Here is a 25,701-nt window from a genome sequence, read left to right as displayed (position 1 = left end):
TTGTCCCAGTGGTAAGGAGCTCTCTCCAACCTAACAGGCAAAGGTTCAAACCTAGTCTTGATCATTTTTTATAATATTTTGTTTTGCCTTAATCCTTACCTTTATTTTTTTTAAATTAATCTTTACCTTTATTAACATAACTTTAAATCAAATTCTCAATATTCATGAAATAATTTTAACTCCATCTTTTTGTGTATCAATATTGTCTATAAAAATATTTCAATTTATGTATTGATTTCTTATTTTAGCCCCTTGAGCTTTTTCTCCAAGATCCGCCACTGCTTGGGTTTTCCATTATGATAGAAAACAACATAAGTTATATTATTTTTGCATCAATTTTATACTGCATTTAAAAATATATATGTTTCTATCTCTCCATTTAATATTTATAGATTTGAGCATCCCATGCTTTTATTTATCTTTGTTCCATTTTCTTTTATATATTTTTTCTTCAATGTTTCCTTCTTCGTAGGCAATTATGTATGAAATTATGTATGAGTCGAAAATATACATACTGCAGTGAAACTAATTCTTCGAGTTAAATTTTTTTCGATTTGCAATATTCAAATTTTAAGAATTTAATTAAAAGAGTCAAGCATATATCACTTGAAGTCTTGAACTAACCATTGTTCCATTTCTTTTATAAGTTAAAACATTTTATTTTATTTATAAAAAAATCTATTTTTAAGAGGGTCATGGACTCATGGTTGCGTGGCCCACCAATCCCCTTCTTAGTAAGAGATTTCATCTAAGTTACTTCCTCCATAGGCAAGCATGCATCATGAAACCTTATACATCTTCAAATATGTTTCCATTGTGTCAATATTTGAAAAGGGTCCTCATATAGGATGTCAGTCGAACTCTCTTGATCGAGCAATACTCTCTTGGCGTTGTAGTGGGCTATACGAAGCATAACCACCACACGATCATCTTCAAGTGCATTAATCACTTCAGAAACTCTCATGGAAAAGACCATATCAAGATGATCGAAGCCATACTTTTTTTTTCTCGTTTGGACAGAATTAACCAACCTAACGTATTGCTTCTTTGATGAACTCGCGAGACCTTCGCCACAAAACCTCCTGCAATGGAATTGGAGTTGATTTTGACTTTTGGGTCCCCCATAATCACATAATCTTTCCTCATGGATATCATTTGACAGTCCTTCCTCCGCTCGTTAGGTTGATCTGGGTCTCCTCTTTATCCCACATACTTCTTAAATACCACACCCGTATAAGATCTTCGGTCTCTTTTTTAAGTGTACAACAATCATATGTATTGTATCCCACAACTCAGTAGTCTTCACACAACACTTGGTTGGATCCATATCTACAGGTGGACAGTGAGTTTGTGGGAGAAATTTTAGTTATGATTCATTCACACTCTCACTTCATTTTCACTTTCACTTTCTATCTTTCTCTCTATTTTCTTTCAATCATATCCTCCATTAAATCTCATATTTTCTATCTCTTTATATATCTCTTTTCTCTACTCCATATACACCTTTTGGAGAGTGTGAATGAAGGATTTCAAATGAGATACCTATTAAAGAACTTGACATATGCTAACATTAAGTGGAGTATAATGATCCTGCTTCAACGGATCTTAGACCCCAGGTTTTCTATTATGATGGAAAACAACATAAGATATATTATTTATACATCAATTTTTTACCGCATTTAAAAATATATATGTCTATCTCTCTATTTAATATTTATAGATCCGAACATCTCATGCTTTTATTTATCTTTGTTCCATTTCTTTTATATATTTTTCTCACATGTTTCCTTCTTCGTAGGCAATTATGTATGAATCGAAGATATACATACCGCGGTGAGTCTAATTCTCCGAGTTGAAGTTTTTTCGATTCGCAATATTCCAACTTCGAAAACTTAATTAAGAAAACAAAACATATACCACTTGAACCAATTATCATTATTGTTCCATTTCTCTTATATGTTAAAACATTTTATTTTATGTTTTTTATAAAAAGAAAACTCTTTTTAAGAGGGTCACGGTTGCGGGGCCCACCAATCCCCTTCTTAAAAGTATAAACGATAGAGCCACCCACTCCTTCAATCTCATCGATCACCTCTCTCAGTCCTCTCTTATTCTTTCAATAAAATCTTTTTTTTTTCTTTTTTCATTTAATTTCTTATTTTTCCTATTTGCCAGTTCTCCCTCTCCCACCCTGGCATCCTCGTCCGTACTCTGTCTTTTTCCTGTCCCTCTCTCTTCCACCGGCAACCTCCCCACCCAGTCACCCTCCCCACACGTGCCTCCCATCCCAGACCTCCATCACACGTGCCGCCTCACCCACACAACACACCCCTTTCCGTGGTGCAACAAATAAAAAGCCACCACCACCAGACAGAAATCCAGAGCTGCACAGCACAGCATATACGGAGAGAGAAACTGTGTGTCTGTGAAGTGTCTGTTTGTGTTCGCTGGAAATGAGAGTAAAAAAAATTCATTCAAGAGCATGAATTTTTCTTCGGGCATGAAGTAAATGGATATCTACTATTGTAAGTGGCAGAATAACCTTGTTGATTCAGTTTTTGTCGCTTCGATTAGTTAACAAATTTTCCCGTGTGTGCGCTTTTTCACTCTCTTTTATTGCTTTCCCAGAAATCTGAACTGAGAGATCGATTCTGTGGTGTTTGAGCTTGAGTTTGTTGGTGTGTGTTTGGGTTTGAATCTGGGTGTGGGATAGGAGAAGTTCCCATCTTGCACCGATGAGGATCCGGAAGAGGCAAGTGTCTCTTTCTCTTTTGCCAGTGACACACTCAGATCCCAACCTGATTAGCCGGTCACCGGTCCTGGTGCAACTCCACGGTGCTGCAACCACCTCACCGAAACCTTCTTGCACTCATGCCTCAGCTACTGCACTGATGCTCCTCTCAGATCCTCCTGGGCCGTCCGATCATCCTCGCAGACCGATCGAGAAACCAACCGACGGCTGTGATGATCCCTTCAGTGATAGCGAAGCAAACAGGAGGCAGCACAAGAAGCAAGAATGTTTGGTTAGTAAAAAAAATCACATGAAATCATTTTAATTTTCACTTTTTTTATTTTTTGGGGTGTGAGTTTGTGAATTTAGTGCACTTTGGTCCAACCTTTGGGAAGGGGTTGGTGTAATTTTGTATTTTTTTTTTCAATTTTACACTCACAAAGGGGCAGTAACTAACCATGTGTTAGTGGATCCTATATTGTTTTCTTGGCGTGTTTGATTTGCAGGTGGAAGATGGAGGAGGGGGACATAAGGTTAATGATTCCAGGTAAGAATGAAACCAAGACATGAATTATATAAAATTATATTTTTGATAAATTATTTCCTCTCTTGTTCTTTCATGAAATGTGGCAGTAAATTACTAAGGTGAAAACATGGAGACCCGTATAAGAGTATTTTAACCGGCATGGGAAAAGAAATAATATTTTTTATAATTATTTATTGACCAGCAATACTGTTAGTGGATATACTGTTGAAAGTGTATTAATTATAAGCTTTTTGTAGCCAGCATACCCTCCCATCTAATCCAATGGTTTTTTTCTCAAAATTAGCTAGCTACCATTTGGCATTATGGTGCACTTGCAGTAGAACCAAATGCTGGTCCCAGAGAGCAACATATTCTGTCAAAATATTACATTCCTTCTTCTTTTTCCACACACCCTTTCCCTTTCGGCCGCAAATTTTGAGTGTGCATCTATAAATGTGTGTGGTTATGAGTCTCTTATCTGGGGTCTTCTTTGTTTGTAGGAAAGAAGTCGTCTTGTGTTCAGAAATAATGCCAGCTAAGACGATCTTCTCACCTTCAATCCCTTATAGTTCTAAACAAGGTAACAAAACATGCATGTTTTGAAATAATGCATTAATATGTCACTTGTTGACTTGACTCAAGACTATCATGATCACTTCTACATACTTTTTCTTTCGTCTAATTTTTACTCACTTTTTTCTTCATATTTTTCTATTCTTTTTCCATTCACACTCATCATATTTCTCACTTTTCTGAGTTTTGTATGCTATCTCTATCTGGGTGTAATTTGGGGCATCAATGTGCTATTCTCGTTGATATGGCAGATGGGAGATGGTGCGAGGCAGAGAAAGCCTTTCCTCTAAAGAAACGAAGAGGGAGCTTTGAGAATGTAACCAAGGTCAACAATAACAACAATGATAACAGTAGTAATAAGAAAAAGAAGAAGACGAGGATGAAGATGAGCAAGAAATGCTCAGTGCAAGATGACAGCGATGACAACAATGAAGAGAGTGAAGAAGAGGAAGAAGAAAAGGCCGTGAAAACAAAGAAGAGAGTGAGGGGTGGTGCAATTATGGAAGGGTCACGGTGCAGTCGTGTGAATGGGAGGGGATGGAGGTGCTGTCAACAAACACTGGTTGGATATTCACTTTGCGAGCATCACTTGGGGAAAGGAAGGTTGAGAAGCATGACAAGTGTGGGAAACAGATCTTCTGCTACCACAACACATGGTGCTGCTGAACTGAAGAAGAATCACGTGCAAGACCACACGGCATTATCTAAATCTTCACCTTCATTCCCTGAGAAGAAAACCAAGTGTGCTGGAAGTGAAAGTGATGAAGAAGATAATGATGATGAGAAGAAGCCACTTATTGTCACGAAGAAGAAGCTTGGAATGGTGAAAGCGCGTTCGATAAGCAGCTTGCTTGGACAAGCTAACCAACCTTGAAATTGTTGGAATATTTAATCAAGTAAGGACTATCTGAACTGAGTGATGAAAACAATATAATCAACGGTTTATTATTTCATGCATAGAAATTAAATAATAATGACCATGTCTTATAATTGATTTGCATTGGTGTTATGGTTCCCTAATATTGTTTTTTCCATGTGTTTTCCATGCCATCGATCGTTTTCTTGTATATATCTTGTGATGATATTTATTATTTATCAATTATTCTTATTTCCAATATGAGATATATACTCTTATTATCAAAGAATTGGGTCTAGGCACGATTGATTTCATAGTTGATTGCAGTATTTGTGTATATATGCACCCATCCACTTGATTAAATTATATAACGGAGCTAGTTATATTATACTTCAGAGGTGGACTGGATCAAAGATCACGGTGTCTTCTTTGACCAACGAAACATCCGGAAATTAGTGTATGATCACGTGATACACCTCTATTTTTTTTCATGTATCATTTTAATTTTTATTTTCTTCTTATCTCTCATGTATTTACATCACACTATTACTTATTATATCACTTATTTTTCTTTATTCTATTTCTATTTCTCACTAATAAGTAGAGGTGAAAAGTGGAGAGTTTTGCGAAGAGAACAAATTTGCATTGTGATCAACAAGATAAGTAAGTTTATAAAAGGACACTTCAATATAACCAGAAATAAAGCATGATAAAAAATAAAGAAAAAATAAAAATATAATGAGTGATATGATTCAAATTGATGATTTTTTTTCTAAATATCAAATAGATGATAAACATGAATGAAAGTGAAAGAGTTAGCGAGTATGGTATGATCAAACCGAACTGAACTAAACATATGATGGTCAGTTGAATTAAGTCATTGGTTCAGTAAGGATCTTTTTTATGCATTTGATTACAATCAATTTCAGTATTGAATTTGGGGATTGAATATTTGTTGAATATATCTGAACCAACCCAACAGTACTGTGAACATTTTTTTACTATTCAATTGTTTAACATTTTGTTGTCTGTTATGTTTTATTGAAAACTTGTAGAGTACTAATTATACTCTAAGACCTAAGATAATGTTTGTTTATGTTTAGACTTAAGTTACTTATGAGTTTAGTATTATGTTGCCTATTTATGTTTGTATTGGAGAAATTGGTTTTATTTTGTTTATGTTGGATTACATGGATTATGAAATGTTTTGTTCTTTCGAAAATGTTGAGATTATATGAAGTTTCTATATTATTAATGTTCTGGGAGTGAGCATTGAAGAGAGGTATAGTACCTAGAGGTAGAGGGATTGTGCTAAGAGAGAATCAGAATGAGAGAGAGAGTGCTGAATTTCGAGTGTTATTTCCTCAAATGAGCCAAAAGTCCCTTACAATTGATAACTACCTCCTATTTATAGAGCTTGGGTACTACCTATTGGGCCAATTGGGCCTCCGAGATCAAGCCCCATCTGAAGGCCAGGGCCCCGCCTCAGGGCGGGATACATGCTGGGCGTTGCCCCTCTAGGGGCTCGCCCAGTCCACTAGTCCACAAGACACCGAGCTCGAGGTACGAGAGCTAAGGGTGTCTTTTAAATGCTGTTACATGTCTTATTATACATCGGAATCTACACTGCCAACATGGCTTGAGAAAAGAGAAGTTAACTAAATCGCCAACATGGCGTGAGCAAAAGGAAACTAGCATTTTCAGTTACCCAGTCCACTGACTTGACGAGCAAACCGAGCTGGCAAGTCCACAAGTCCGCAAGCGGCGAGAACGACTACTTTGTATTGGTGATAAGTTGGAGCAGGTGTAAGATCGCTCGCCGGCGGGAAAGGTGGCAGGCATGGGTCATGTGCCGATCATTCAATCACTGACCGGCGGTGACCCCGGCGAGCGACTAAACTTCGTTGTTGGTGTCAATCGTCAGGCGATGGCGTTTGATCCTTATAGTGGCGAGGCTTTTCGCGCTTTCCCTTATTTTAAAACCCTTTCAAATTTCTATCTGCCTCACGTGGCTGCCCCACGTGATGTGTTGGTTACATCAATTTCCCTCTTTCTCCGGAACCGTCACTTCACCTTTCATAACCGTCCCATCGTGCGCAGTAACTCCCCATTGCACGCGACCCACCTCCCCAAAACCATCATGACTTCCAACCTTCCACATACGTCCAACACGCGTCACCCTTCCAGCTTCTCCCCTTCTCCTATAAAAACCCTTCTTCCCCACTGTCATCCCTTTCCGAGACCCCTCTTCACTTCCCTAATCGCTTACCAAACTCCTTCTGCCCACTTCCGCTCCGGAGCCGTCGCTTATCACCCTTTCCGCTACCCACTCTTCACATCCTACTCCGGTGAGTCCCACTGTCCTTATCTTTACACCGCACACATACTTATCTTTTCCTTTCTTTCACTTCACTGTCTTCTAAAAATGGCTTCAAACCCTACCTCCCCTAATCACTCTTCTTCCTCCTCCGAAAGCGACCCTGACTCCACCGCTGCCGGCGGCCTCCGTTTAGAGGTTCCGGAGATCCCAGCTCACCGCCTAAAAACCTACGCCACTCTGCCCCTTCCAGTCCAAGTAGCCCCCAAACACGAGGCTATAGATCAACCTTCCATCTTCCAAGACAGTGATCCCATTGTGCAATTCGTGAACTCCCTGGGTGGCTTGTCCAATGACGATGAGTTTAACGCCAAACTCAGGATCTGGGTTTGCAGTCCCGGGGATCGCCCCTGGCTTCACAAGCCAGACGGCGACGTAAAGAGATCCCATTTTTTCTTTGCGTACGAATACATGTTTAGCGAGCTTGGAATCAGGCTTCCTTTCTCGCCCTTTGTCCAAACCGTCCTCCGCGACATCAACGCGGCTCCCTGTCAACTCCACCCTAACGCCTGGGCTTTCATTCGATGTTTTGAAATCCTAAGCGCCGCTGTCGGCATCGCCCCATCCCCCACCAGTTTCTTCTACCTTTACGACGTCGACCCCAAGTCCATCAAAAACAAAGGATGGATTTCCTTGAAGGCCCGAGCCGGCCGGAAGTGCTTGCATCCTCACAAAAGTAACGCGAAGTCCTCCTTCGCACGAAAGTACTTCCGTGTGGCGGTTCATCCCGCCTACCCAGAGGCATTCACCCTCAGAGACGGGACCGCCCTCTTTCCTCTTTACTGGACGGAGAAGCCCAACGGGATCACCGATCCTTCAGAGGAATCCTTGTCCGCCAACGATAAAGCCTTTCTTAATCTCCTTGCCCCACTTCCCATCCTTGACTGCACAACAGTCCTTGAGGGAGCTGACCTCTCAAGAACTCCCAAATATTTAGGTTGCCCATAGCTCACTTTTATTATTGACATTTCCTTTCTCGACTCCTATGTTGTCACTGATCATTTTTTTTATTGTTACAGAAGATATGAATTTCACGAACGCCGAGCTCCTGAAGGCCCGCGAGAGGAGAATGGCTCGCTTTTCCCCAAAATTCAACACTGAGGGCGACGCGAAAAAACGGGGCGGTGCTGAGAACCAAGCCGAGAGCACCAAAGCTCCCAAGAGGAGAAGATTGGCCAAAGCCTCCTCCGGCGCCGGCACATCCAACCCTGGCGCTCAGCCCACCACTGCTGCTGCGCCTAAAGGCAAAAATGTCGCTGAAGCCTCCGTCGCCGCAGCTACCGAGCCAACCGCCGTACCAGCTTCTACTCCTGCCTCCGCCGGTGCGACCACTGCTGTTGCCGCTGAGTCCTCTGTTGGCGCCACAGCCGCCTCCGCCGGCGTTAACGCCACAAAAACTGCTGCGTCTTCCAACACTCCTATTGGAGAGAAGGAAAAAGAAAATGAAACCCCAAAGTCTCCCGCTCGCCAAGATGCGCCTCCTAGCCCGCCCTCAACACATGATGCGGGCTCCATGCCTTCCCCGCCTCATCAAGGGGAAAAATCCTGTCCTGGCGCTGCCACTACCTCTGAAGCGGCTCAAATTGAACAAGCCCCTGCTCCCGAGGTCGGTTCTTCAAGCTATTATAATATGCTCCCCAACGCCATTGAACCCTCAGAATTCTTACTTGCTGGTCTCAACCGTGACGTCATAGAAAAAGAAGTTTTGAGTCGGGGCCTGAATGACACCAAGGAGGAGACTCTTGCTTGCCTCCTACGCGCTGGGTGCATCTTTGCTCACACGTTTGAGAAGTTCAATGCCGCCAACGTTGAAGCTGAGCGGTTGAAGACCGAAAGTGCTAAGCATCAAGAAGCCGCCGCTGCTTGGGAAAAGCGTTTCGACAAACTGGCGACGCAGGCAGGAAAAGACAAAGTCTATGCCGACAAGATGATTGGCACGGCGGGGATTAAAATCGGCGAGCTGGAGGATCAGCTGGCGCTGATGAAGGAAGAAGCAGATGAGCTTGATGCAAGCCTTCAAGCTTGCAAGAAGGAAAAAGAGCAAGCTGAGAAGGACTTGACCGCCCGAGGCGAGGCGCTGATTGCTAAGGAATCAGAGCTTGCCATACTGCGCGCTGAGCTGGAGTTAGTGAAAAAGGCGTTGGCGGAGCAAGAGAAAAAGTCTGCGGAGTCCTTGGCCTTGGCGAAATCTGACATGGAGGCGGTGATGCAGGCTACGTCCGAGGAGATCAAGAAAGCGACCGAAACTCATGCCGAGGCCCTCGCCACGAAAGATGCTGAGATTGCTTCCCAACTGGCAAAGATCAAAAGTCTAGAGGACGAGCTCGCGACGGAGAAGGCCAAAGCCACTGAGGCGAGGGAACAAGCCGCTGACATCGCCCTTGACAACCGCGAGCGCGGTTTCTACCTCGCCAAAGATCAGGCCCAACATTTGTACCCGAACTTTGACTTTAGCGCCATGGGAGTAATGAAAGAGATAACCGCCGAAGGACTGGTTGGTCCCGACGATCCTCCCCTGATTGACCAACACCTCTGGACAGCGACTGAAGAAGAAGAGGAAGAAGAAGAACAGGAGAAAGAAAACAATGAATAATGTAATTTTAACATTACTTTAGCTTTTACTGTCACCTTGTTGTGTACTTTTCCGCCATTCGTCTATGTTTAAGCAACCCTTCGCCATAGCTTTTTATATCGCCGTTGGATATTTTGTAAATCATGTCGGAATGCTTCCGCCGCACGCTTGGGCGACGAGTCACCCTTTTCCAACTTCGCGCGCTTTCTTTTGAAACGCCACCATTTTGCGGTAGGTCGCTACCCTCATTTTTGGCGGTAGGTCGCGACCCTCTTGCGGTAGGTCGCGACCCTCTTGCGGTAGGTCGCCACCATTTTGCGGTAGGTCGCTACCCTCATTTTTGGCGGTAGGTCGCGACCCCTTAGCGGTAGGTCGCCATCCTCTTGCGGTAGGTCGCGACCCTCTTGCGGTAGGTCGCCACCCTTAGCGTGAGGTCGCCACCCTTTTGGCGACTTTTGTGTGTCTAAACTGAGTCTTACAGGTCGCCACCCATAGCGTTTGGTCGCCACCCTTTGGCATGAGGTCACCACCCTAGCGGTAGGTCGCCACCCTTGGTGTGATCGTCCCATTTCGGGACTCAGTGCTTTGGGTTCCAATGGCCAGTTGGATTACCAAAGCGGTGCTCAGTAGAATGGGCAATTTGTACCCCACACATCGCCAATGAATCCGGTTGTTACGTGGGCTTTTCCGGGGCTAATTTAGTTCATCGTGAAACTTGTTTCACTTTGTAACTAAATCGCGCCATTAGGAGCTTGTCCCACCCAATAACAAACCGCTTATGGAAGAGTCTTCCAAGTTTCACAAAACTTTAATGGTGTGCCTCAATTCACCCACTCCCTCTCTTTGATCCGATTTGCTCCTCTCTGTCTGAATCAAAACCAGTGAAGACAATATAACTTCTAATATCAACTTCAAAATAAGAAAATTAGGAAATACAACAACTGAGAAGGGAATCAAATGAAAGATGGAGGAAAAGTTTGAAGGAATTGGAAAATTTGTTGGCCAGCGATCTTAACCATAGCAACGCTTTACTCGCCAAACTTCCATGGCCAAAACAAAACGTGCCCACCAGAATTCCGCCGCCGGAGTAAAACGTGCTTGCTAGATTCCAACGCCAACGACATTCTCTCGCCGTCGAAAACGTGCTCGCCAAAACCAACACGTGCTCGCCAAAGCAAACGTGCTCGCCAGAATTTGCTCACCGCCTAATCGAGATTTTCATCCGAAGCTTCGATTTCATAACATCTATGACCAACCAACGCACTCTTCTTGCCGTACAAGTTAAGGCAATTATTGTAACACTCCCTCGCCATCTTCTGGTCCACCTTCAGCTTTCCCACCTTTCCACTGCTTAGCGGATACTTGACCGCTAAGTGGGCTGTCGAAATTACAGCACAAAGGCGATTCAATGTATTTCGCCCAATGATGACATTGTAGGATGCTACCACCTGGAGAACCAGATACCTTACCTTCAAAACCCTAGCACACTCGTCTTCCCCAAATATTGTGTCTAGATCAATGTATCCCCGCACCATTACTTGCTCCCCCGCGAAACCTACCAAGGTTCCCGCGTATGGAGTTAGATCATTGTCAGTTAGTCCCAACTTGTCAAATGCATCACCATAGATAATATCAGCCGAACTACCCTGATCCAGGAGTACCCTTCTAACGTTGAAACTGTTCATCCTTAACTGCACCACAATCGGGTCGTCCTTATGAGGCTTTATCCCCTCAAAGTCCGCCATCGAGATTGTTATGTCAGGGTGTACGAATCCAAAAGCGACCTCATGAACTGAATTAACGGCACGAACATGGCGCTTACGCGCCGCATGAGTGTCGCCACCGCCGCCAAATCCCCCGGCGATGGTGTTGATGGTCCCGACGGGCGGTCCTGAGTGTTGAGCGAACGTGTCATCAGCCCCTTTTGTGGCGATAGCCGCTGATTCTTGCTTTTTCTTGCCCTTAGTGTCCGCTCGCTCCTCCTCCCGCTTGTGCGCTTTGTTTTGATCGCCACCATTGCGCCACTGGCCCTGACGATTTCCTTGATACCCCGCCCGAATCAACTTATCAAACTCCCGCTGCAAAGTCCAACAGTCATCCGTATCATGCCCGGCGGACCGGTGGAACTCGCACCACTTCTTGGGATTGGCGTCCCGTGGCTGATACTTTGGGGCCTCCGGCTCATCCACTAGATTTGCGTCGCTTGCCCCTCGGAGTATATCCGATACATCTGTGTTCATCACCATATCAGTTTCCTCCCGCTGGCGATGAGACTTAGATTGCCAAGGCCGACGTTGTTCATAATCATCGCGCCGTGGATACAACTGTTCCTTGGTGGGTTTGAATACCGACTTCCCCTCACCTGGCCTCTGCTGTTTGCCATCCCCCTTATCTTCGCCGCTCCTATCTTTTTTCACGCGCTTGGGCGACGTGTCGCCCTTTTCCAACTTCGCGCGCTTTCTTTTGAAAGCGTCGTCCTCCTCGTCGAGAATATAAGTGCTGGCACGAGCACGCATCTCTCCCATCGAGCGCGCCGGCTTACGTGTCAATTTGCTGTTCAACCCTCCCGGCAGCAAACCGTTTTTAAATGCTAAAGCACAAGCTCGAGGCTCCTCGTCCTCTACCTTTACCGACGCCGCGCTATACCTTGCCATGTACTCTTTCAGTGACTCCCCTTCCTGCTGGCGAATATTGTATAGGTCATTGATCGTCACCGGCTGATTCTTATTTGCCGAGAATTGCACTAGAAACTTGGATGAGAAGTCTCTGAAATTTGAAATCGATCCACGCGGCAAAGTTGTGAACCACGCCATTGCCGTCGATTTGAACGTCGATGGAAACATCCTGCACTTCACCGCATCTGACGCCGCAATTATCACCATTTTCGTATTAAAATACAGTAGATGATCTTTCGGATCGGAATCTCCGCTGTAAGAATCCAGAACTAACGTTTTCATGTTATCCGGAATCGCCACACTCTCGACATCTTCCGAGAACGGACGGAACTCAGCTACGGAATCTGCTTCTCTGCTTCCATCATCTCGCTGCTCGCGACGGTAGAAATCTAACTGAGCCTGTAGATGCTCATTCCGCTGCTGGATGTTGCCAATGCTGCGCATCAAATGGCGCCATTGCTCCTGCGTCACCGCCGGTTGTTGTTCCGGAGCAGGTGAATTCCCTGGTGAGTGCTCCCGAGATCCCACCTGTGAAGGCGATGGAGGAGGTGGTGGTGATGGAGGCCCCACAGACGGCGCCAAATGTTCTGGGAGTGAGCATTGAAGAGAGGTATAGTACCTAGAGGTAGAGGGATTGTGCTAAGAGAGAATCAGAATGAGAGAGAGAGTGCTGAATTTCGAGTGTTATTTCCTCAAATGAGCCAAAAGTCCCTTACAATTGATAACTACCTCCTATTTATAGAGCTTGGGTACTACCTATTGGGCCAATTGGGCCTCCGAGATCAAGCCCCATCTGAAGGCCAGGGCCCCGCCTCAGGGCGGGATACATGCTGGGCGTTGCCCCTCTAGGGGCTCGCCCAGTCCAATTAATAATAATTATTCATGTTTTTTTAATAAACTTCGTGCAAATTTTAAAATGATATTTTTTTATTTTGAATCTGGCTACCAGAACCGAACTAAACCAATTGAGATTAGGTTGGTTCGATTCGGGTCCAGAAACAAAACAAAAAATCAGAAAATCCAAATTAACCCAAACTGAACATGTTTGATTGGTTTGGACATGTAAACAACTTAATCATATCAATAGTGCTATCAAGAGCTACTTTAGTATTACTTTTTTTTTTGCCTAAAACACTTTTTGTCCCTATTGTTTCAACGTTGTGTAAAAGTCGTCCCTACTATATTTTCTTCTACTTTTCTGTCATTGATGTTTCACAAATGTGCATCGTATGCTTGTCTATCACTCTAACCTTAAAAAATAGACGACATGGATGTTAAATGTCACATCAACGTCCTACATGGCGTTACACGTCATTAAACAAAATTCAGAACTTAAAAAAAATGGGTGGGAGGATTCGAACCCATAACCTTGTACTGGCAAAAGTTCTCTCCGTCGTGCTTTCTCTTCCATGGCTGAGAAGCCTTAGCCACCATAACCGAGCCATCACCACCCTCAAACTTCATCATTTTACCAATCTTAGTTCTTCGAATTTCTTCATCAAACCCTCTCCAAATCACCTTAAAACGTTTCTAGGTGAGTAAAGAATGATTAATCTTGAAAGTTTGGGAGAATTATAGTTCGATTTGGGGTGTTTCTAGGTTCGTATTTGTCATGTTCTTCATTGCCATCGTGGCTTTGAAGATTCCGGTGGGATTTCTGATATTTAAACATGTTTCTCTCTCTCTCTCTCTCTCTCTCTCTCTCTCTCTCTCTCTCTCTCTCGACCTCTTTTTACAATGATTCAACCACCATTGTTCTTCTGGAATAGAGAGGAACAAAACCCCATCATTGGATATCCTCTGGCCATCATCTCCGCTGTTAGCGCTGCCATGGGTTGTCCTCTCCGGCGATTGGATTCTTGAAGTGATTCATAAGGGTTTTGGGGGTGAGGATGGAACATAAGGTCTTTGTGATTCATAAGTGAAATACTGAAATCTTTAAAATTTTCACAATATTTTAGGATAAATTGAAGGCTTAATCCTCATATTAGTCCTTGTCTTTGTGTCGTCGTCTAAACCAGGTCCTTGACCGGAATTTTTTTTGGAAAAGGTCCTCATTATTGCAAAACGTGTGGAGCCAGTCCTCGCCGGAGCCCGGAGCTGCGACGAGTGATGAAGTGGCATGCTGACTGGGTTAAGTGAACTGACGTGGATTTAAAAAAAAAATTAAAAATAAATAACATTAGAATTTTTAATTTATTTAACGAAAATAAAAACAATTAACAGATATAACCCTAAAAATTATGACTATAATTAAGCAAAAAATTGAAAAAACATCAAAGGACCCAAAAATTTCCATAAACATATGAATGGAAACCAGAAACCAGCCATCTCATCTCCTCCTCCTTCATCTTGTTCATCATCATCAAAAGACTAACTCACTACCATCCTTCACTGTCCTCTCACACTCACTGGCATAACAATCGAAGAGGGGAAAGTTTGAAACTTTCTCATGGACGCTCGTGAAACACGCTGAAAATTCAGTGTCAATTCCTCTCTCTCACCAACCATGACATTCTTCCTCCTCTCTTCTTCCATGGTGGCAGTACCATGACCTGAACGGTTCCAGGAACGGATCTGGGTTTTTCACCCCATGTCGCGTCGCCGTCACTTGCTCTCTGGTTCCTACGCCGCCACACCGTTGTCGCACGTCCTCCCTATTTCTGCCACCACCGTCATCTCATTTTCTGGTCCCAGCGCCACCACCGCTCACTCTCGGATTTCGGCACAGCTTCTCCTGTTATAGCCCCTTTATGCTGCTGATTCATGGATTTGTCCTTTAGAACTTTTCTCTCTTTTCTTTGTCTCAATTTCTTCTGTTACTGGTCTTTATTGGTTTAAAATAAAGAAGAAGAATCAGATCTGAGGCTTGAAGACGATCGAGAGGCTTCATTGGATACGAGAAGAGAAGAAGTCGAAGAACAGTGGAGAGGAGAAGAAGAAAAACGACAGATTGGGATGATTGGGAATTTGAACCCTAATTTGGGGAGAAGAAGGAGAAGAGGATTTGGGTTGTAGAAGATGAACCCTAATTTGGTTGGGATGATTGAGAATTTGGGTTAATTTGGAGAATTAAAATTAATTTGAGGGGGAATTAATTAATTTAGGTTAGTTTCAGTTAATTGATTAATAAATCTGACATGTTATATATATTTTTTTTAAATCCACGTCAGCTCACTTGTCCTAATCAGCGATCCAAATCATCATTGGCCGGAGTTCCGGGCACCGGCGAGGACCGGCTCCACACGTTTTGCAATAATGAGGACCTTTTCCACAAATTTTTCCGGTCAGGGACCTGGTTCAGACGACGACACAAAAACAGGGACTAATTTGAGGATTAAGCCTAAATTGAAGCTTGATAAAAAAAAATCACTTTGGCCTTTTCAAATTTTTGTGCAGAAGTGTAAATTCCAGTCCGAAGTTGACATTAGGGTATCATCATGTTTATAATTAGATTTTTAATTTTTTTACAGGCAAATGTTAGTTGTTAGTAAATTAGTCTTTCTTCAGAGTTTACACCCTTCAGGCCTTCACCCTTCATCTCACCCAATCCTTATGTCTCCTACTCTTACGACTTGAGCTAACCCTCAGGATATTTATAATTAGATGTCTTTAGTGAAGTTTGTTTCTCTTTATTATAAGTTCCATGTTATCACATTTGCTTTTTTTTTGTGTGGGTTTTCCATTTTTCTGGCCAGGAACATAAGGTCTCACGGATGAAGAATAAGGGGAAGATGATATTTTTGAAGAAGGATGATGAAAAAATTTCTTCTGACTTTTTTTTAAAATTTGAGAAATGTTGGTTGATCGTGTATTTCATTCTGGTTCTATGATTCAGAGCATCATTCTCTGCATTTTAAAAAAAAAGTTTCATTCTCTATTTTTAGGCATGATATAAATAAAACTTTGTTCATGATTTTACCAATTGATTGTGTAGCTGAACTGTTAAAGTGAGTATTATGCTAGTATAAGGTTCTGGGTTCAAATTCCTCCACCCTCAGTTTCCAACTTCTGAATTTTGTAACGTTACGTTAGAGTGTCGGCTTCCAGCCTTTTTTTAAGCTAGTATTACTTTATCTCCATAAGTTGAATTGTGTGGAGGTGAGTTTTTATATTTATTTACCAAAAGCGCCATTAGACTTGAGTGCACATCAAAATAAGTCACTTGCTTCATGATTCTCCCTCACCCTGGTGGGTTCTCCCTCCTCAAAAACTTCAAGGTTTTGATCTTGTACGAAGAAAGGTTATGTTTGCTCCACAAATTGTGCAAATGAGTACTAGAAAGTTGCTTCTACTTAATTCTGATTTTGCCTTTTTTTAAAAAACTCCTCATCAAAATTAAATCCCCAAATAACTTCGGCTTTGATTCATATGTGTGTGAATGAATTCTAGTTAATTTTTTGTTTTTATTCTTATATGAGAAAATAATTAGTGTGGTTGTGTGATTTTCTTCCCCTATAAAAATAGGAAGAAAGTGGCCCCTCTCTTTTTGTGTCTTTTCGTGCCATGAGGGAGAGTGAGTGGTGTTAATGGTAAGGATAAAAATAAAACATTGTTGTGTGTTGTATAGGTATTTCCAGAGAAAATAGTCAAATAGAAGAGTGATTGAGAGAATAAATATTCTCGTTTTGTCTCTAGTAAATGTGAAGAGATATGAAAAAATTAATGGCTTGATGATCCTCACAAATCCATGTAAGGGACACTAGATAATGTAGCACCTAGGCACTAGTAATCAAATTTTGGAATTTTGAAAGTTCAGCTATGGGAAGTGGTTCTTCTTCATAGACAATCATTCAAACCTCAAAAGTAGAGAGGTCTGTCATCCACTGTTTGGTTATAAAAAAAAAATCTACTGTTTGGTATAATATAATGGACACCTCTTTCCACTTTTTGAGAGGTCCTTTTTAAAAAAAGTTGATTAGTGATGCCAAGGTGCTACATTGCTGTAGAGAAGCCACTAGTGTAAGGACACTAGATAACTTTCAAAGCAAGTTCTCCAAGAGAAATTTAAGAGAGTCTATTCTCACAAGAATTTTAAATTCTCAAACTGATTCAAAAGTTTGTAAAAGTTACATGTATCTCTCCTTATATAGGGAAGGGGAGGTCATAGAGAGAGATAGACCTAGAGTTATAACTCATCTTGGTGCCATGTAATGTAAATTGTTAAAATGCAAAATGGGTCAGAATACAAGCCCAACAAGAATTTAACCCAACATAATAAATGAGACAAAATACAAAAAAAAAAATACAATCACCAAAAATAAAATACAAAGAATTCATACGAGTTTTGTAAAACAAAAAGAATTCATAAAAGTTTAATACTCAATTAAAAAGACTAAAAGAGTATAAAACTTTTGGGGTGCTATAAAAAGAGTTTAATATTGAATACCATCAATCTTATATGTCTATTTTGGGGTGTCTTATTCTATCTGGGATCTTTGTGTTTGTCAGTTTGTGATATATATATATATATATATATATATATATATATATATATATATATTTACTCGATTGGGTTGTACTAGTGTTTAATTTTTATTAAGGAAATTATTTTTGTTGTTCAAAAAAAGTTTTTTTGTTGAATTTTATTTTGGATCCTCTAAATGCACACTACTAACATCATGGGCCAAACATGTATCAAAATGATGGGTTGGTGGTCCTTTACACTTAGGCAGTCTTAGAGCATTTCCAATGCTAGGTTCTTTATTCTTAGTTCTTAGCATTATTCATGTGGACCTGTCAAATGTGCTTAAACAACTATTTGCAGATTTATCTCCAATCATGAGTTCTTATTTCTTAGTTATTCGCACGTACTATTCATCTTGTCCCATAATACCATTATATTAATATTTTTTATTTTCATATAATTTTTATTTAAATTTAAATACTAATCAATATCAATATCAATATATATTAGAAAAGAAGAACTTCCATCAGGCCAATTTGATGAGGTGTCACTCCCAGATTAATTCTCAAGCCAATTTGATGATGTGTCACTCCTAGATTAATTCTCAGGCCAATTTGATGAGGTGTCACTCACAGATTAATTCTCATTTGATATTAAAAATATTAAAAAAAAGCATATATGTACATTTTTATAAAAAAAAAAAAAAATCTGTGAAAAAAAAACATATATAAAAAAATATTTTTTAAAGATTTTGTTTTGTTTTTATTGTTATTTGTTCGATTAGTTTATTATTAGTCATATCTCTGAGATATAGTTTAGATTTGTTTCTCTATTTTAGATTAGTATCTACTTAAATAGTTAAATAGAGATAGGTTTAGATAGATTTAGTTTCTTTTTATCTCTTTGTTAGATTAATAATAAACTAAATCTTAACAGATATTCAACAGAGTCATTATATGTCTTTGGCTTCTCTGCATTTTTAGGACTTTCTTCTTCCCCATCTTTTTTATTCATACAACTTGCTTTGTTCCCTTTTCATAGACAATATTTTGTTCTATTTCTGCTGCTTTTTGCTACCTTTAATCCATGGAGACTGGCTTCTTGATTGAATGATTGACTTTTACATAACTTTTTCTTGACTGACAAAGAGTAAACGTGTTTTGATTCAGGTTCAATGTGAGAATTTTTTAAATTGCTATGTTCGCACAGATGCTTCTCAAGCATGACCTTCAAGCTGTCTGTTTCAGAGACCGTGAATGAGGAATAAATTGATTGAAGAGGTAAGCTAACATAGAAATAGAAACCGTTTTGTGTTTTATGTTTTTGATATGTTATTTGAATTGTGATCATTGTTATTGCTCATCTTTCTTTTCTTGGATTTGCCTTTTCTATATTGTGGACTGCACTCTAGAATTTAAAATAGATCTCAGCTTCCAATTGCATCTTTCAAGGATGTAATTACATCAACTGCTGAATCCCACCAGGTTGATCTAATATTTTTCTTTGTAAAATTACCTTTGGTCTCACAGATTGTACCATAATCATATTTATTTGATATCACATTTGACATGTTAAATATATCAAACATAGTATAGTAGTATTCTAATTTTTTTAATCCATTTCAACATGGCAATTAAATTAAATTTGAGGACTGGTTTTTTGCATGTGTTCTGATCTTGGTTTTCATTTCACGTGATTCGAAGCAGGTAGTTCTCATATCTGGTGAGACTGGTTGTGGAAAGACTATGCAGGTTACTAATTCTTTGCTTTGTCTTTATTATGGTACTGCTTCATTAATATAAAATTTGTCAGCAACTGATTCAATTAATGATCAATTTTTTAATCGTGTGTTGATGTTTAAATGATTGGTCCATTTAGTATGTTCGCTTCTGATATAAATTTACCTCTTTCTTATATTTTTAAACTTGCATGATTGTATCTATTAAAGTACTCAGTTTTTTTTACTGTCCTCGATCAATTAATTGGCTCGGGCTTTGGTAATTTAGGATGAAACTGATGATTTCTTGATGCTTTGTGATTTTGGGTTTTTGGCACAAGTACTTCCACCAATGTATATGGACCACAATATTTTTATGATTTGTGTTTGCTTTGTGAAATATCCTGCTTAATACTGAACGTGATTCAGGTCCCACAATTTATTTTGGATCATATGTGGGGTAAGGGCGAGGTATGTAAAGTAGTTTGCACTCAGCCTCGACGTATCTCTGCAATTTCAAGTGTGCAACTCTTTCAAAGTTTTTCTTGATATTGCTGTTTTAGTATTAATTGAAATTTATTTTCTTTCACTGTATTTATTCCTATGTGTTTGTTACTGTACACATAGGCATGTAGTTTTGTTGTTTAATCAACAGTAATATAGTTCTCTGACATAGTGTCATCTAAAGTTGTATACTTCACTTTGGTATTCCTAACCTTAATTGGATTTAAATTTAAGGCATTTATAAAAAAAATCACATGTTGACAAAAAATATGGAGAAAAATACAACAAGTTATCAAAGCACATGTTGACCTTTTTAAATTTTAGATTTAATTAGGATTTAAGTTGTTTATTTCTTGATTTTTTCTTGGGTATTTTATTTTATTTTGAGAGTATTAATTAGTTTTTATCATATATTTATTGAATTTTCGGATTTTTATTTAATTCAGGATTTTATGAGTTTTTATTGTGATTTTTATTTAATTCAGGATTTTATGAGTTTTTATTCAGGATTTCCAGGAAAAGAGAGCTGATCTGGTGCTTGTGAGACCCAAGTTTTTAAGCTTAGAATAAATTAATTAGATTCATATTAACGATTAGGTTTCGATGTATCGTGAAGGAAACCTGAACAAGTGTTTACCAAATAAACTAAATTTATGAAGGAGAAAGTTCAGGAAAAGACTAAGAATAGTATTAAAATCGATATAAGTTATAACGCGAGTCTTATTCGCTTACGCCTAGGGCAAGAGCGTTAGTAAACGATTAATTTACTCCTAAAGCTAGCACTATAGGAACTAATTCCAAAAATCTTCAGAGAAATATAAGAATTTCTCTTATTCATTTCCATGACAAGTGTTTCGACACGAAACCCTGGAATGTACGAGCGTCCGATTCCAATTCTCGAAAGTTTGCCGAAACTGAATCTCTGATAACTCAAGAAACCTAAAATAAACGGTCGATGAAGACTTTTTCTATTCGGAGCTTCAAACGAAGATTCCACACGCGTGCACCCATTTCTTTCGATGTTTCTCATCTTTCTTCAGAAAGAAGTTTTCTCATCCGACATCAACTACAAAAAGTAGTTTTTCGGGTAAAATCGATTTACACCGACTTTGGATCGTTTGCTTAAATTCCAAGAAACCTGTTTCGAGTTCTGGAATTATGTCGCCATAACCTATCTTAGAATTCACAGAGGAATGCACAGGAAAAATCGGAATCGCGAAATTTTCTTTTTCCCGCGTTTTCCATCTCCTATAAATAGGAGAAAAACCAAAAATTCTTCACCATAGCCACACCAAGGCCGCGAGCTTGAGGAAGGAGAGGGGATGAGAGCTTTTCACCGATTCTTTCCTGATCGTTGCACCGTTCGTTGCTACGTGTAGACCTCAAGGTATAGATACTATTCCTTACCTCTGATCGTAAATTCTGTCGCTTTTCTCTAAGTCTTTCTGTGCTCAAAGTTTTGAGCTTTTTGTAAAACTGTCCAAGTAACTTGATTTCAGTGTCTAAACTTATTGCCTACCCAAGAGCATGAATATCCAGTTGTTTTCTGTTGAATCTCGCCGAATCGTCGCGGAGCTTCAATTCTGTGAAAATACCCATTTTCTGACCAAAGCTTCGTTCTTTAGATTAAAAACTCTCGACTGAGCTTAGTGTCAGTAGGATTAGTTGTTATAAATGTCGTTAGGAACACGCTCATCAAATTTATTTCTCAAAATTCCGACTTTGAGTTTTCGAGCTAAAAACACTGGCCAAAATACCCATGTGTTAGTTTTCGACCCGATAATTTTTCTGAGAGTTTCCCTGGCCTAGATATCGCCTAAGAATACCTAGGAACTAAATTAGATTGAAGAAAAAGTTCGGGAAACCCTATTTTGATAGTGGCCGAAACTTATTTGATACGGTACCGTGTCCAAAAATAATTTTAAATTTTTGGGTCTGTATGACCTGAGTTATAGCGTAGCTCTCTCCGTTGTCGAAATTTTGGCTTTGGTTTCGTGTCATTCCGAGTTCTGTAGCTCGAGTTATGCACGTTTTAGCGAATAAAGTGTTTTTGTACAAAACTTGAATCGAGTCAAAACTCATCCATTCGGGAAAAGCCCTTCCATTCGTGCCTAGATGTTGTACTCTGAAGCTTCTTGAGCTTTGTCTAACGTTAGTTAGTAATGTTTCGATTGTACCGACTCATTTTGATTGATTTTTGCTTTGTTTGCTCTAAGGTTCGTTTGTGGAAACCTTTGACTTGACTGAGCAAGCTTGTGAGTGTGACTTACACTGTGATTCTGGAGGAACTAGAGGTAAGGGCAACTTACACTGCTAGCTAATGCTTTAGGCGTCGATAACTTCGACTTGCTTATTTATGTTTCTTTATCGCTTTAACTGGAGAAAATGTTTTGAGGCTTCGGCCGTGTGAAACTAATATGAGGCGTGTGTCTCCTTTTTCTGAGAGGCTTCGGCCGTTTACTGGTTTCCGTCTTATTGCTTCCTAGTGGATAGGACAGGATTATGTTTTACCGCAATTACTTGATTCACATGCCATACTTGCTAAGTGATTAAATGGTTAATCTTAGACTATGTGAATACTTGTGCACATTATTTTGGAACATGCAATTATTATTGGAATATGCTGACCATATGGTTCAATTTATATCGTTTATTTGTGGACTACCACAATGTGAGGAATAACGGTTAGTTATGCCCCGTTGGTGGCGAATTCTTAAGGGTTTATCTCGACAAGACGAGCTGAGGTTCAGACTCTTGTCTTCTTTTGTGGTTTCAAGACCTTCTCATGGGATTTTGGGGATATCGGGATCTTTTGAACTTATAGTTTTGGAAAGAAAATATTTTCATGAGAAATTCCATAATGCTTTAAACAACATTCAAACTCTTTTAATTAAATGTTAATGATCTCAAATGAACTTCTAGGATTTGGATATTAGTTTTGGAAAATGAGAAGTGTCGCCGAATCGAAGTTTTGGGGAAGCTCATAAGTTTCTGAGTATGCTTATACTCTTTCACTCGCTGAGCAGTTTTTGACCATCGAAATTTGATGAGTCAGATGACTCAAGAAGTCATCAAGGGTGATTGCACTCTTTTTATAGTTATCTGCCTTTTGTCGCAGAATCGATATATGCCTTCGGGTACAGTATATGCCTTCGGGTACAGTATATGCCTTCGGGTAACTCGAGTATTCGATGGGGGATATAATCGACCGTATGGTTAGGATCGACCTGTTGATGTCAGGCATAGCGGAGGGAAAAGTCGACCCACAGGGTTAGGACTGATCCGGCTATGTCAAGGTTGTAAGTGACACTCGAGGGTTATGGTCGACACAATGCCAGTGTTAGGACCGACTTGATCGTGCCCAACCTACTTCTTTCGGAACCTTTTGAATTGACGTTGCAGTGACATAACATGCACTCTAACTATATTTGTTGAGATCTTGATGATTTGATGTTGATAAACATCGTTATGTGTTTTGATGATTTGATGTTGATAAACATCGTTATGTGTTTTGATGATTGAATTGTATTAGAGATTTGATAACATGCTATGTATAAACCTTAGGGTAGACAATGCAGAACTTATATGTATATATACAACATATATATATATATATACCCCTTATACTTTACCTGTTGTCTTGTATTCTCTATACTATATTCCGTAAGTTGACCCTTGCGCGTGCTACCTGTGTTTGGGGGGCTATGTATGCCCTTTTTGTCAGATGCCGTTGACGGATTGTTTCGTGATGCTTCGTCGTTCGGGGAAGACCCGGAGCGAAATGACTACTACTGAGCCTTCGACGTGGACCCGGGCTTCATGCAGGATCGGGTGAGGGTCGATGTTAGGGGTGTAGTATATCGGGTTTCGTTGTCATATCTCTGATTTTCATTTCTTAATTTGGGGCAGGGTAGGTCCCCGACTATTAGCTTTTTGTGTGATTCCCTTCCATGAGGATCACATGGAGTTTGTCGGACGTAGGAAGTCTTTTGGAGGCCGTTTTGGGCTGACTTACTTTCTTGGAGGACTGTATTTATAAAACTTATGACTCTAACTATGGGTTGCACTTATTTGCCTACGGGTACTACTTTCAGTTACTTGGTGTTACTTTCTGTCACTTGAGGACACTCGTGACGATGTTTTTAGTTGCAGCGAGGACTGTACCTATATTGTATATTAGTCGTTGTTAATCGCGATTCGGTTGAGTCTTTATTTCGACAAGTCTTTTTATTTAAAAACAAAATGAAAAAAATACCTGCTTTTCCGCTTTATTTTATTTTGGAGTTACTAAAGTGACGCCACCGAAATCGGGGTGTTATAGTGCTGAGGGTCCACAGAGCTACCATGGACACGCAGAGATTTGATGGTTGCTAGGTGATTTGGCAAAGTTTCTCATTAGCTGCGGACTGCTGTTGTTTTTATATTTTTTCCATTTATCACCGAAGAGAAGTGTGTTTACTTAACTTTTCAAACTCATGTAAGGATGTAACAGAAGGGGAAATTAATCAGGGACTGCTAAGTTAGTTAGATGTTATTATAGTAGTTACTTAGTACTATGATGAGATGAGCTATAAATAGAGGGAAATCAAATTAGTGGAACACATTATGTAGCATTATATATCTCTCATTAAGTATGTCATTTAGTATTTGAAAATATTGCTAAAGTATGGTATTGAACATGTCTTAAGTACAAGAGAAAGTTCTTCGTGCAACGCATAGATAAAAAGTGATTGTTTAAACTCATAGGTCGAAATCTAATTCCTATGAGCTGTAAATAAAAAATCAATATGATGTCATTACTTTTTTCATAACGTAGAATTTTCTACTGCTTATCCTTCTGAAACCTAAAAGCGGCTGTTGTTTGTATTTAGGTATAATTTTCAATTGATATGTTTTAATTTTAAACTACTATAATGCTACCTACGTGAAATTTTATTTTATGTAAAAAGTACCATTATACTTTTTTATACAATCATTATATTCTAAACTAATTGATTGATATTATTTTGATAGAAATTTTTTAATATAATTAATTTTAGTATTGTTTTCAAAATTTTAAGAGTGTATATTTATATATGTATATAACTATAATAATTGGATAGTAAGAAAAGTACGAGAAATAAAAAATATTAATACATATGTACTATAAAATTATGACCTAAATTTATTAGTGCTAATAAATTAGAGTTGTGAGATCTCACGGAGAGGAACATTTTATATGCAAAATGAAAATTTGTACGAGTTAAAAAAAATTCATTTTTTCTATAACTTAAGTGTATTTTTAATATATTAAACAATAATTATATATTTATGTATTGTTACATATCTAAAACACAAAAGCATTACCCTTTATGCAACACGAGTATACATCTTCACAAACAAAATTCACTTATACCTCACATATGTAAAATTTAAAGCTTTTGGCTTATTAACTTCTGTGTTTTTCAAAATCTTTATATTAGTTAATTAAGTGTATGCTTACAAAACACTAAAATTGAATGTCTGGATTTGTGCTCTTTAAATATCTACATCTTTATTATGATTGTTCTTACATTCTTAGCATCTTAAATATTTTATAATTTAAAATATTAACTGATGTATCAAATACAATAAACAAATTTTCCGTGCAACGCACGGGTAAAAAACACTAGTTCAATACTTAAATTAAATATTAGTTGATGAATGAGAGAGAAAAAATTAATTTTTTATGCTCAAAACTCAAAAAGTAAAACTCCTTATATAAAAACTGGTTCTTATTTTTAA

At 39.4% G+C, this 25,701-nt stretch overlaps 1 protein-coding gene across 1 annotated transcript; it reads left to right on the top strand.

The window, feature by feature from the left end:
• The first annotated feature begins 2,147 nt into the window (after positions 1-2,147).
• LOC130720996 (uncharacterized) lies at positions 2,148-4,824 on the top strand. The gene is made up of 5 exons (XM_057571722.1): positions 2,148-2,525; positions 2,629-3,023; positions 3,238-3,278; positions 3,758-3,837; positions 4,082-4,824. The coding sequence occupies exons 2-5, from the start codon at positions 2,736-2,738 to the stop codon at positions 4,702-4,704; spliced, it is 1,032 nt and encodes a 343-aa protein (XP_057427705.1). The 5' UTR covers positions 2,148-2,525; positions 2,629-2,735; the 3' UTR covers positions 4,705-4,824.
• The last annotated feature ends 20,877 nt before the right edge of the window (positions 4,825-25,701 follow it).

The sequence above is a fragment of the Lotus japonicus genome, chromosome 5 (assembly GCF_012489685.1).
Source record: "Lotus japonicus ecotype B-129 chromosome 5, LjGifu_v1.2".
NCBI lineage: Eukaryota > Viridiplantae > Streptophyta > Magnoliopsida > Fabales > Fabaceae > Lotus > Lotus japonicus.
This window is presented reverse-complemented; position numbering and strand designations above follow the sequence as displayed.

Coding starts and splice junctions, on each gene's coding strand:
- LOC130720996 (XM_057571722.1), top strand. CDS start 2,736: ATGAGGATCCGGAAGAGGCAAGTGTCTCTTTCTCTTTTGCCAGTGACA. Junction 3,024..3,237: donor ACAAGAAGCAAGAATGTTTG/GTTAGTAAAAAA, acceptor TTTGATTTGCAG/GTGGAAGATGGAGGAGGGGG. Junction 3,279..3,757: donor CATAAGGTTAATGATTCCAG/GTAAGAATGAAA, acceptor CTTTGTTTGTAG/GAAAGAAGTCGTCTTGTGTT.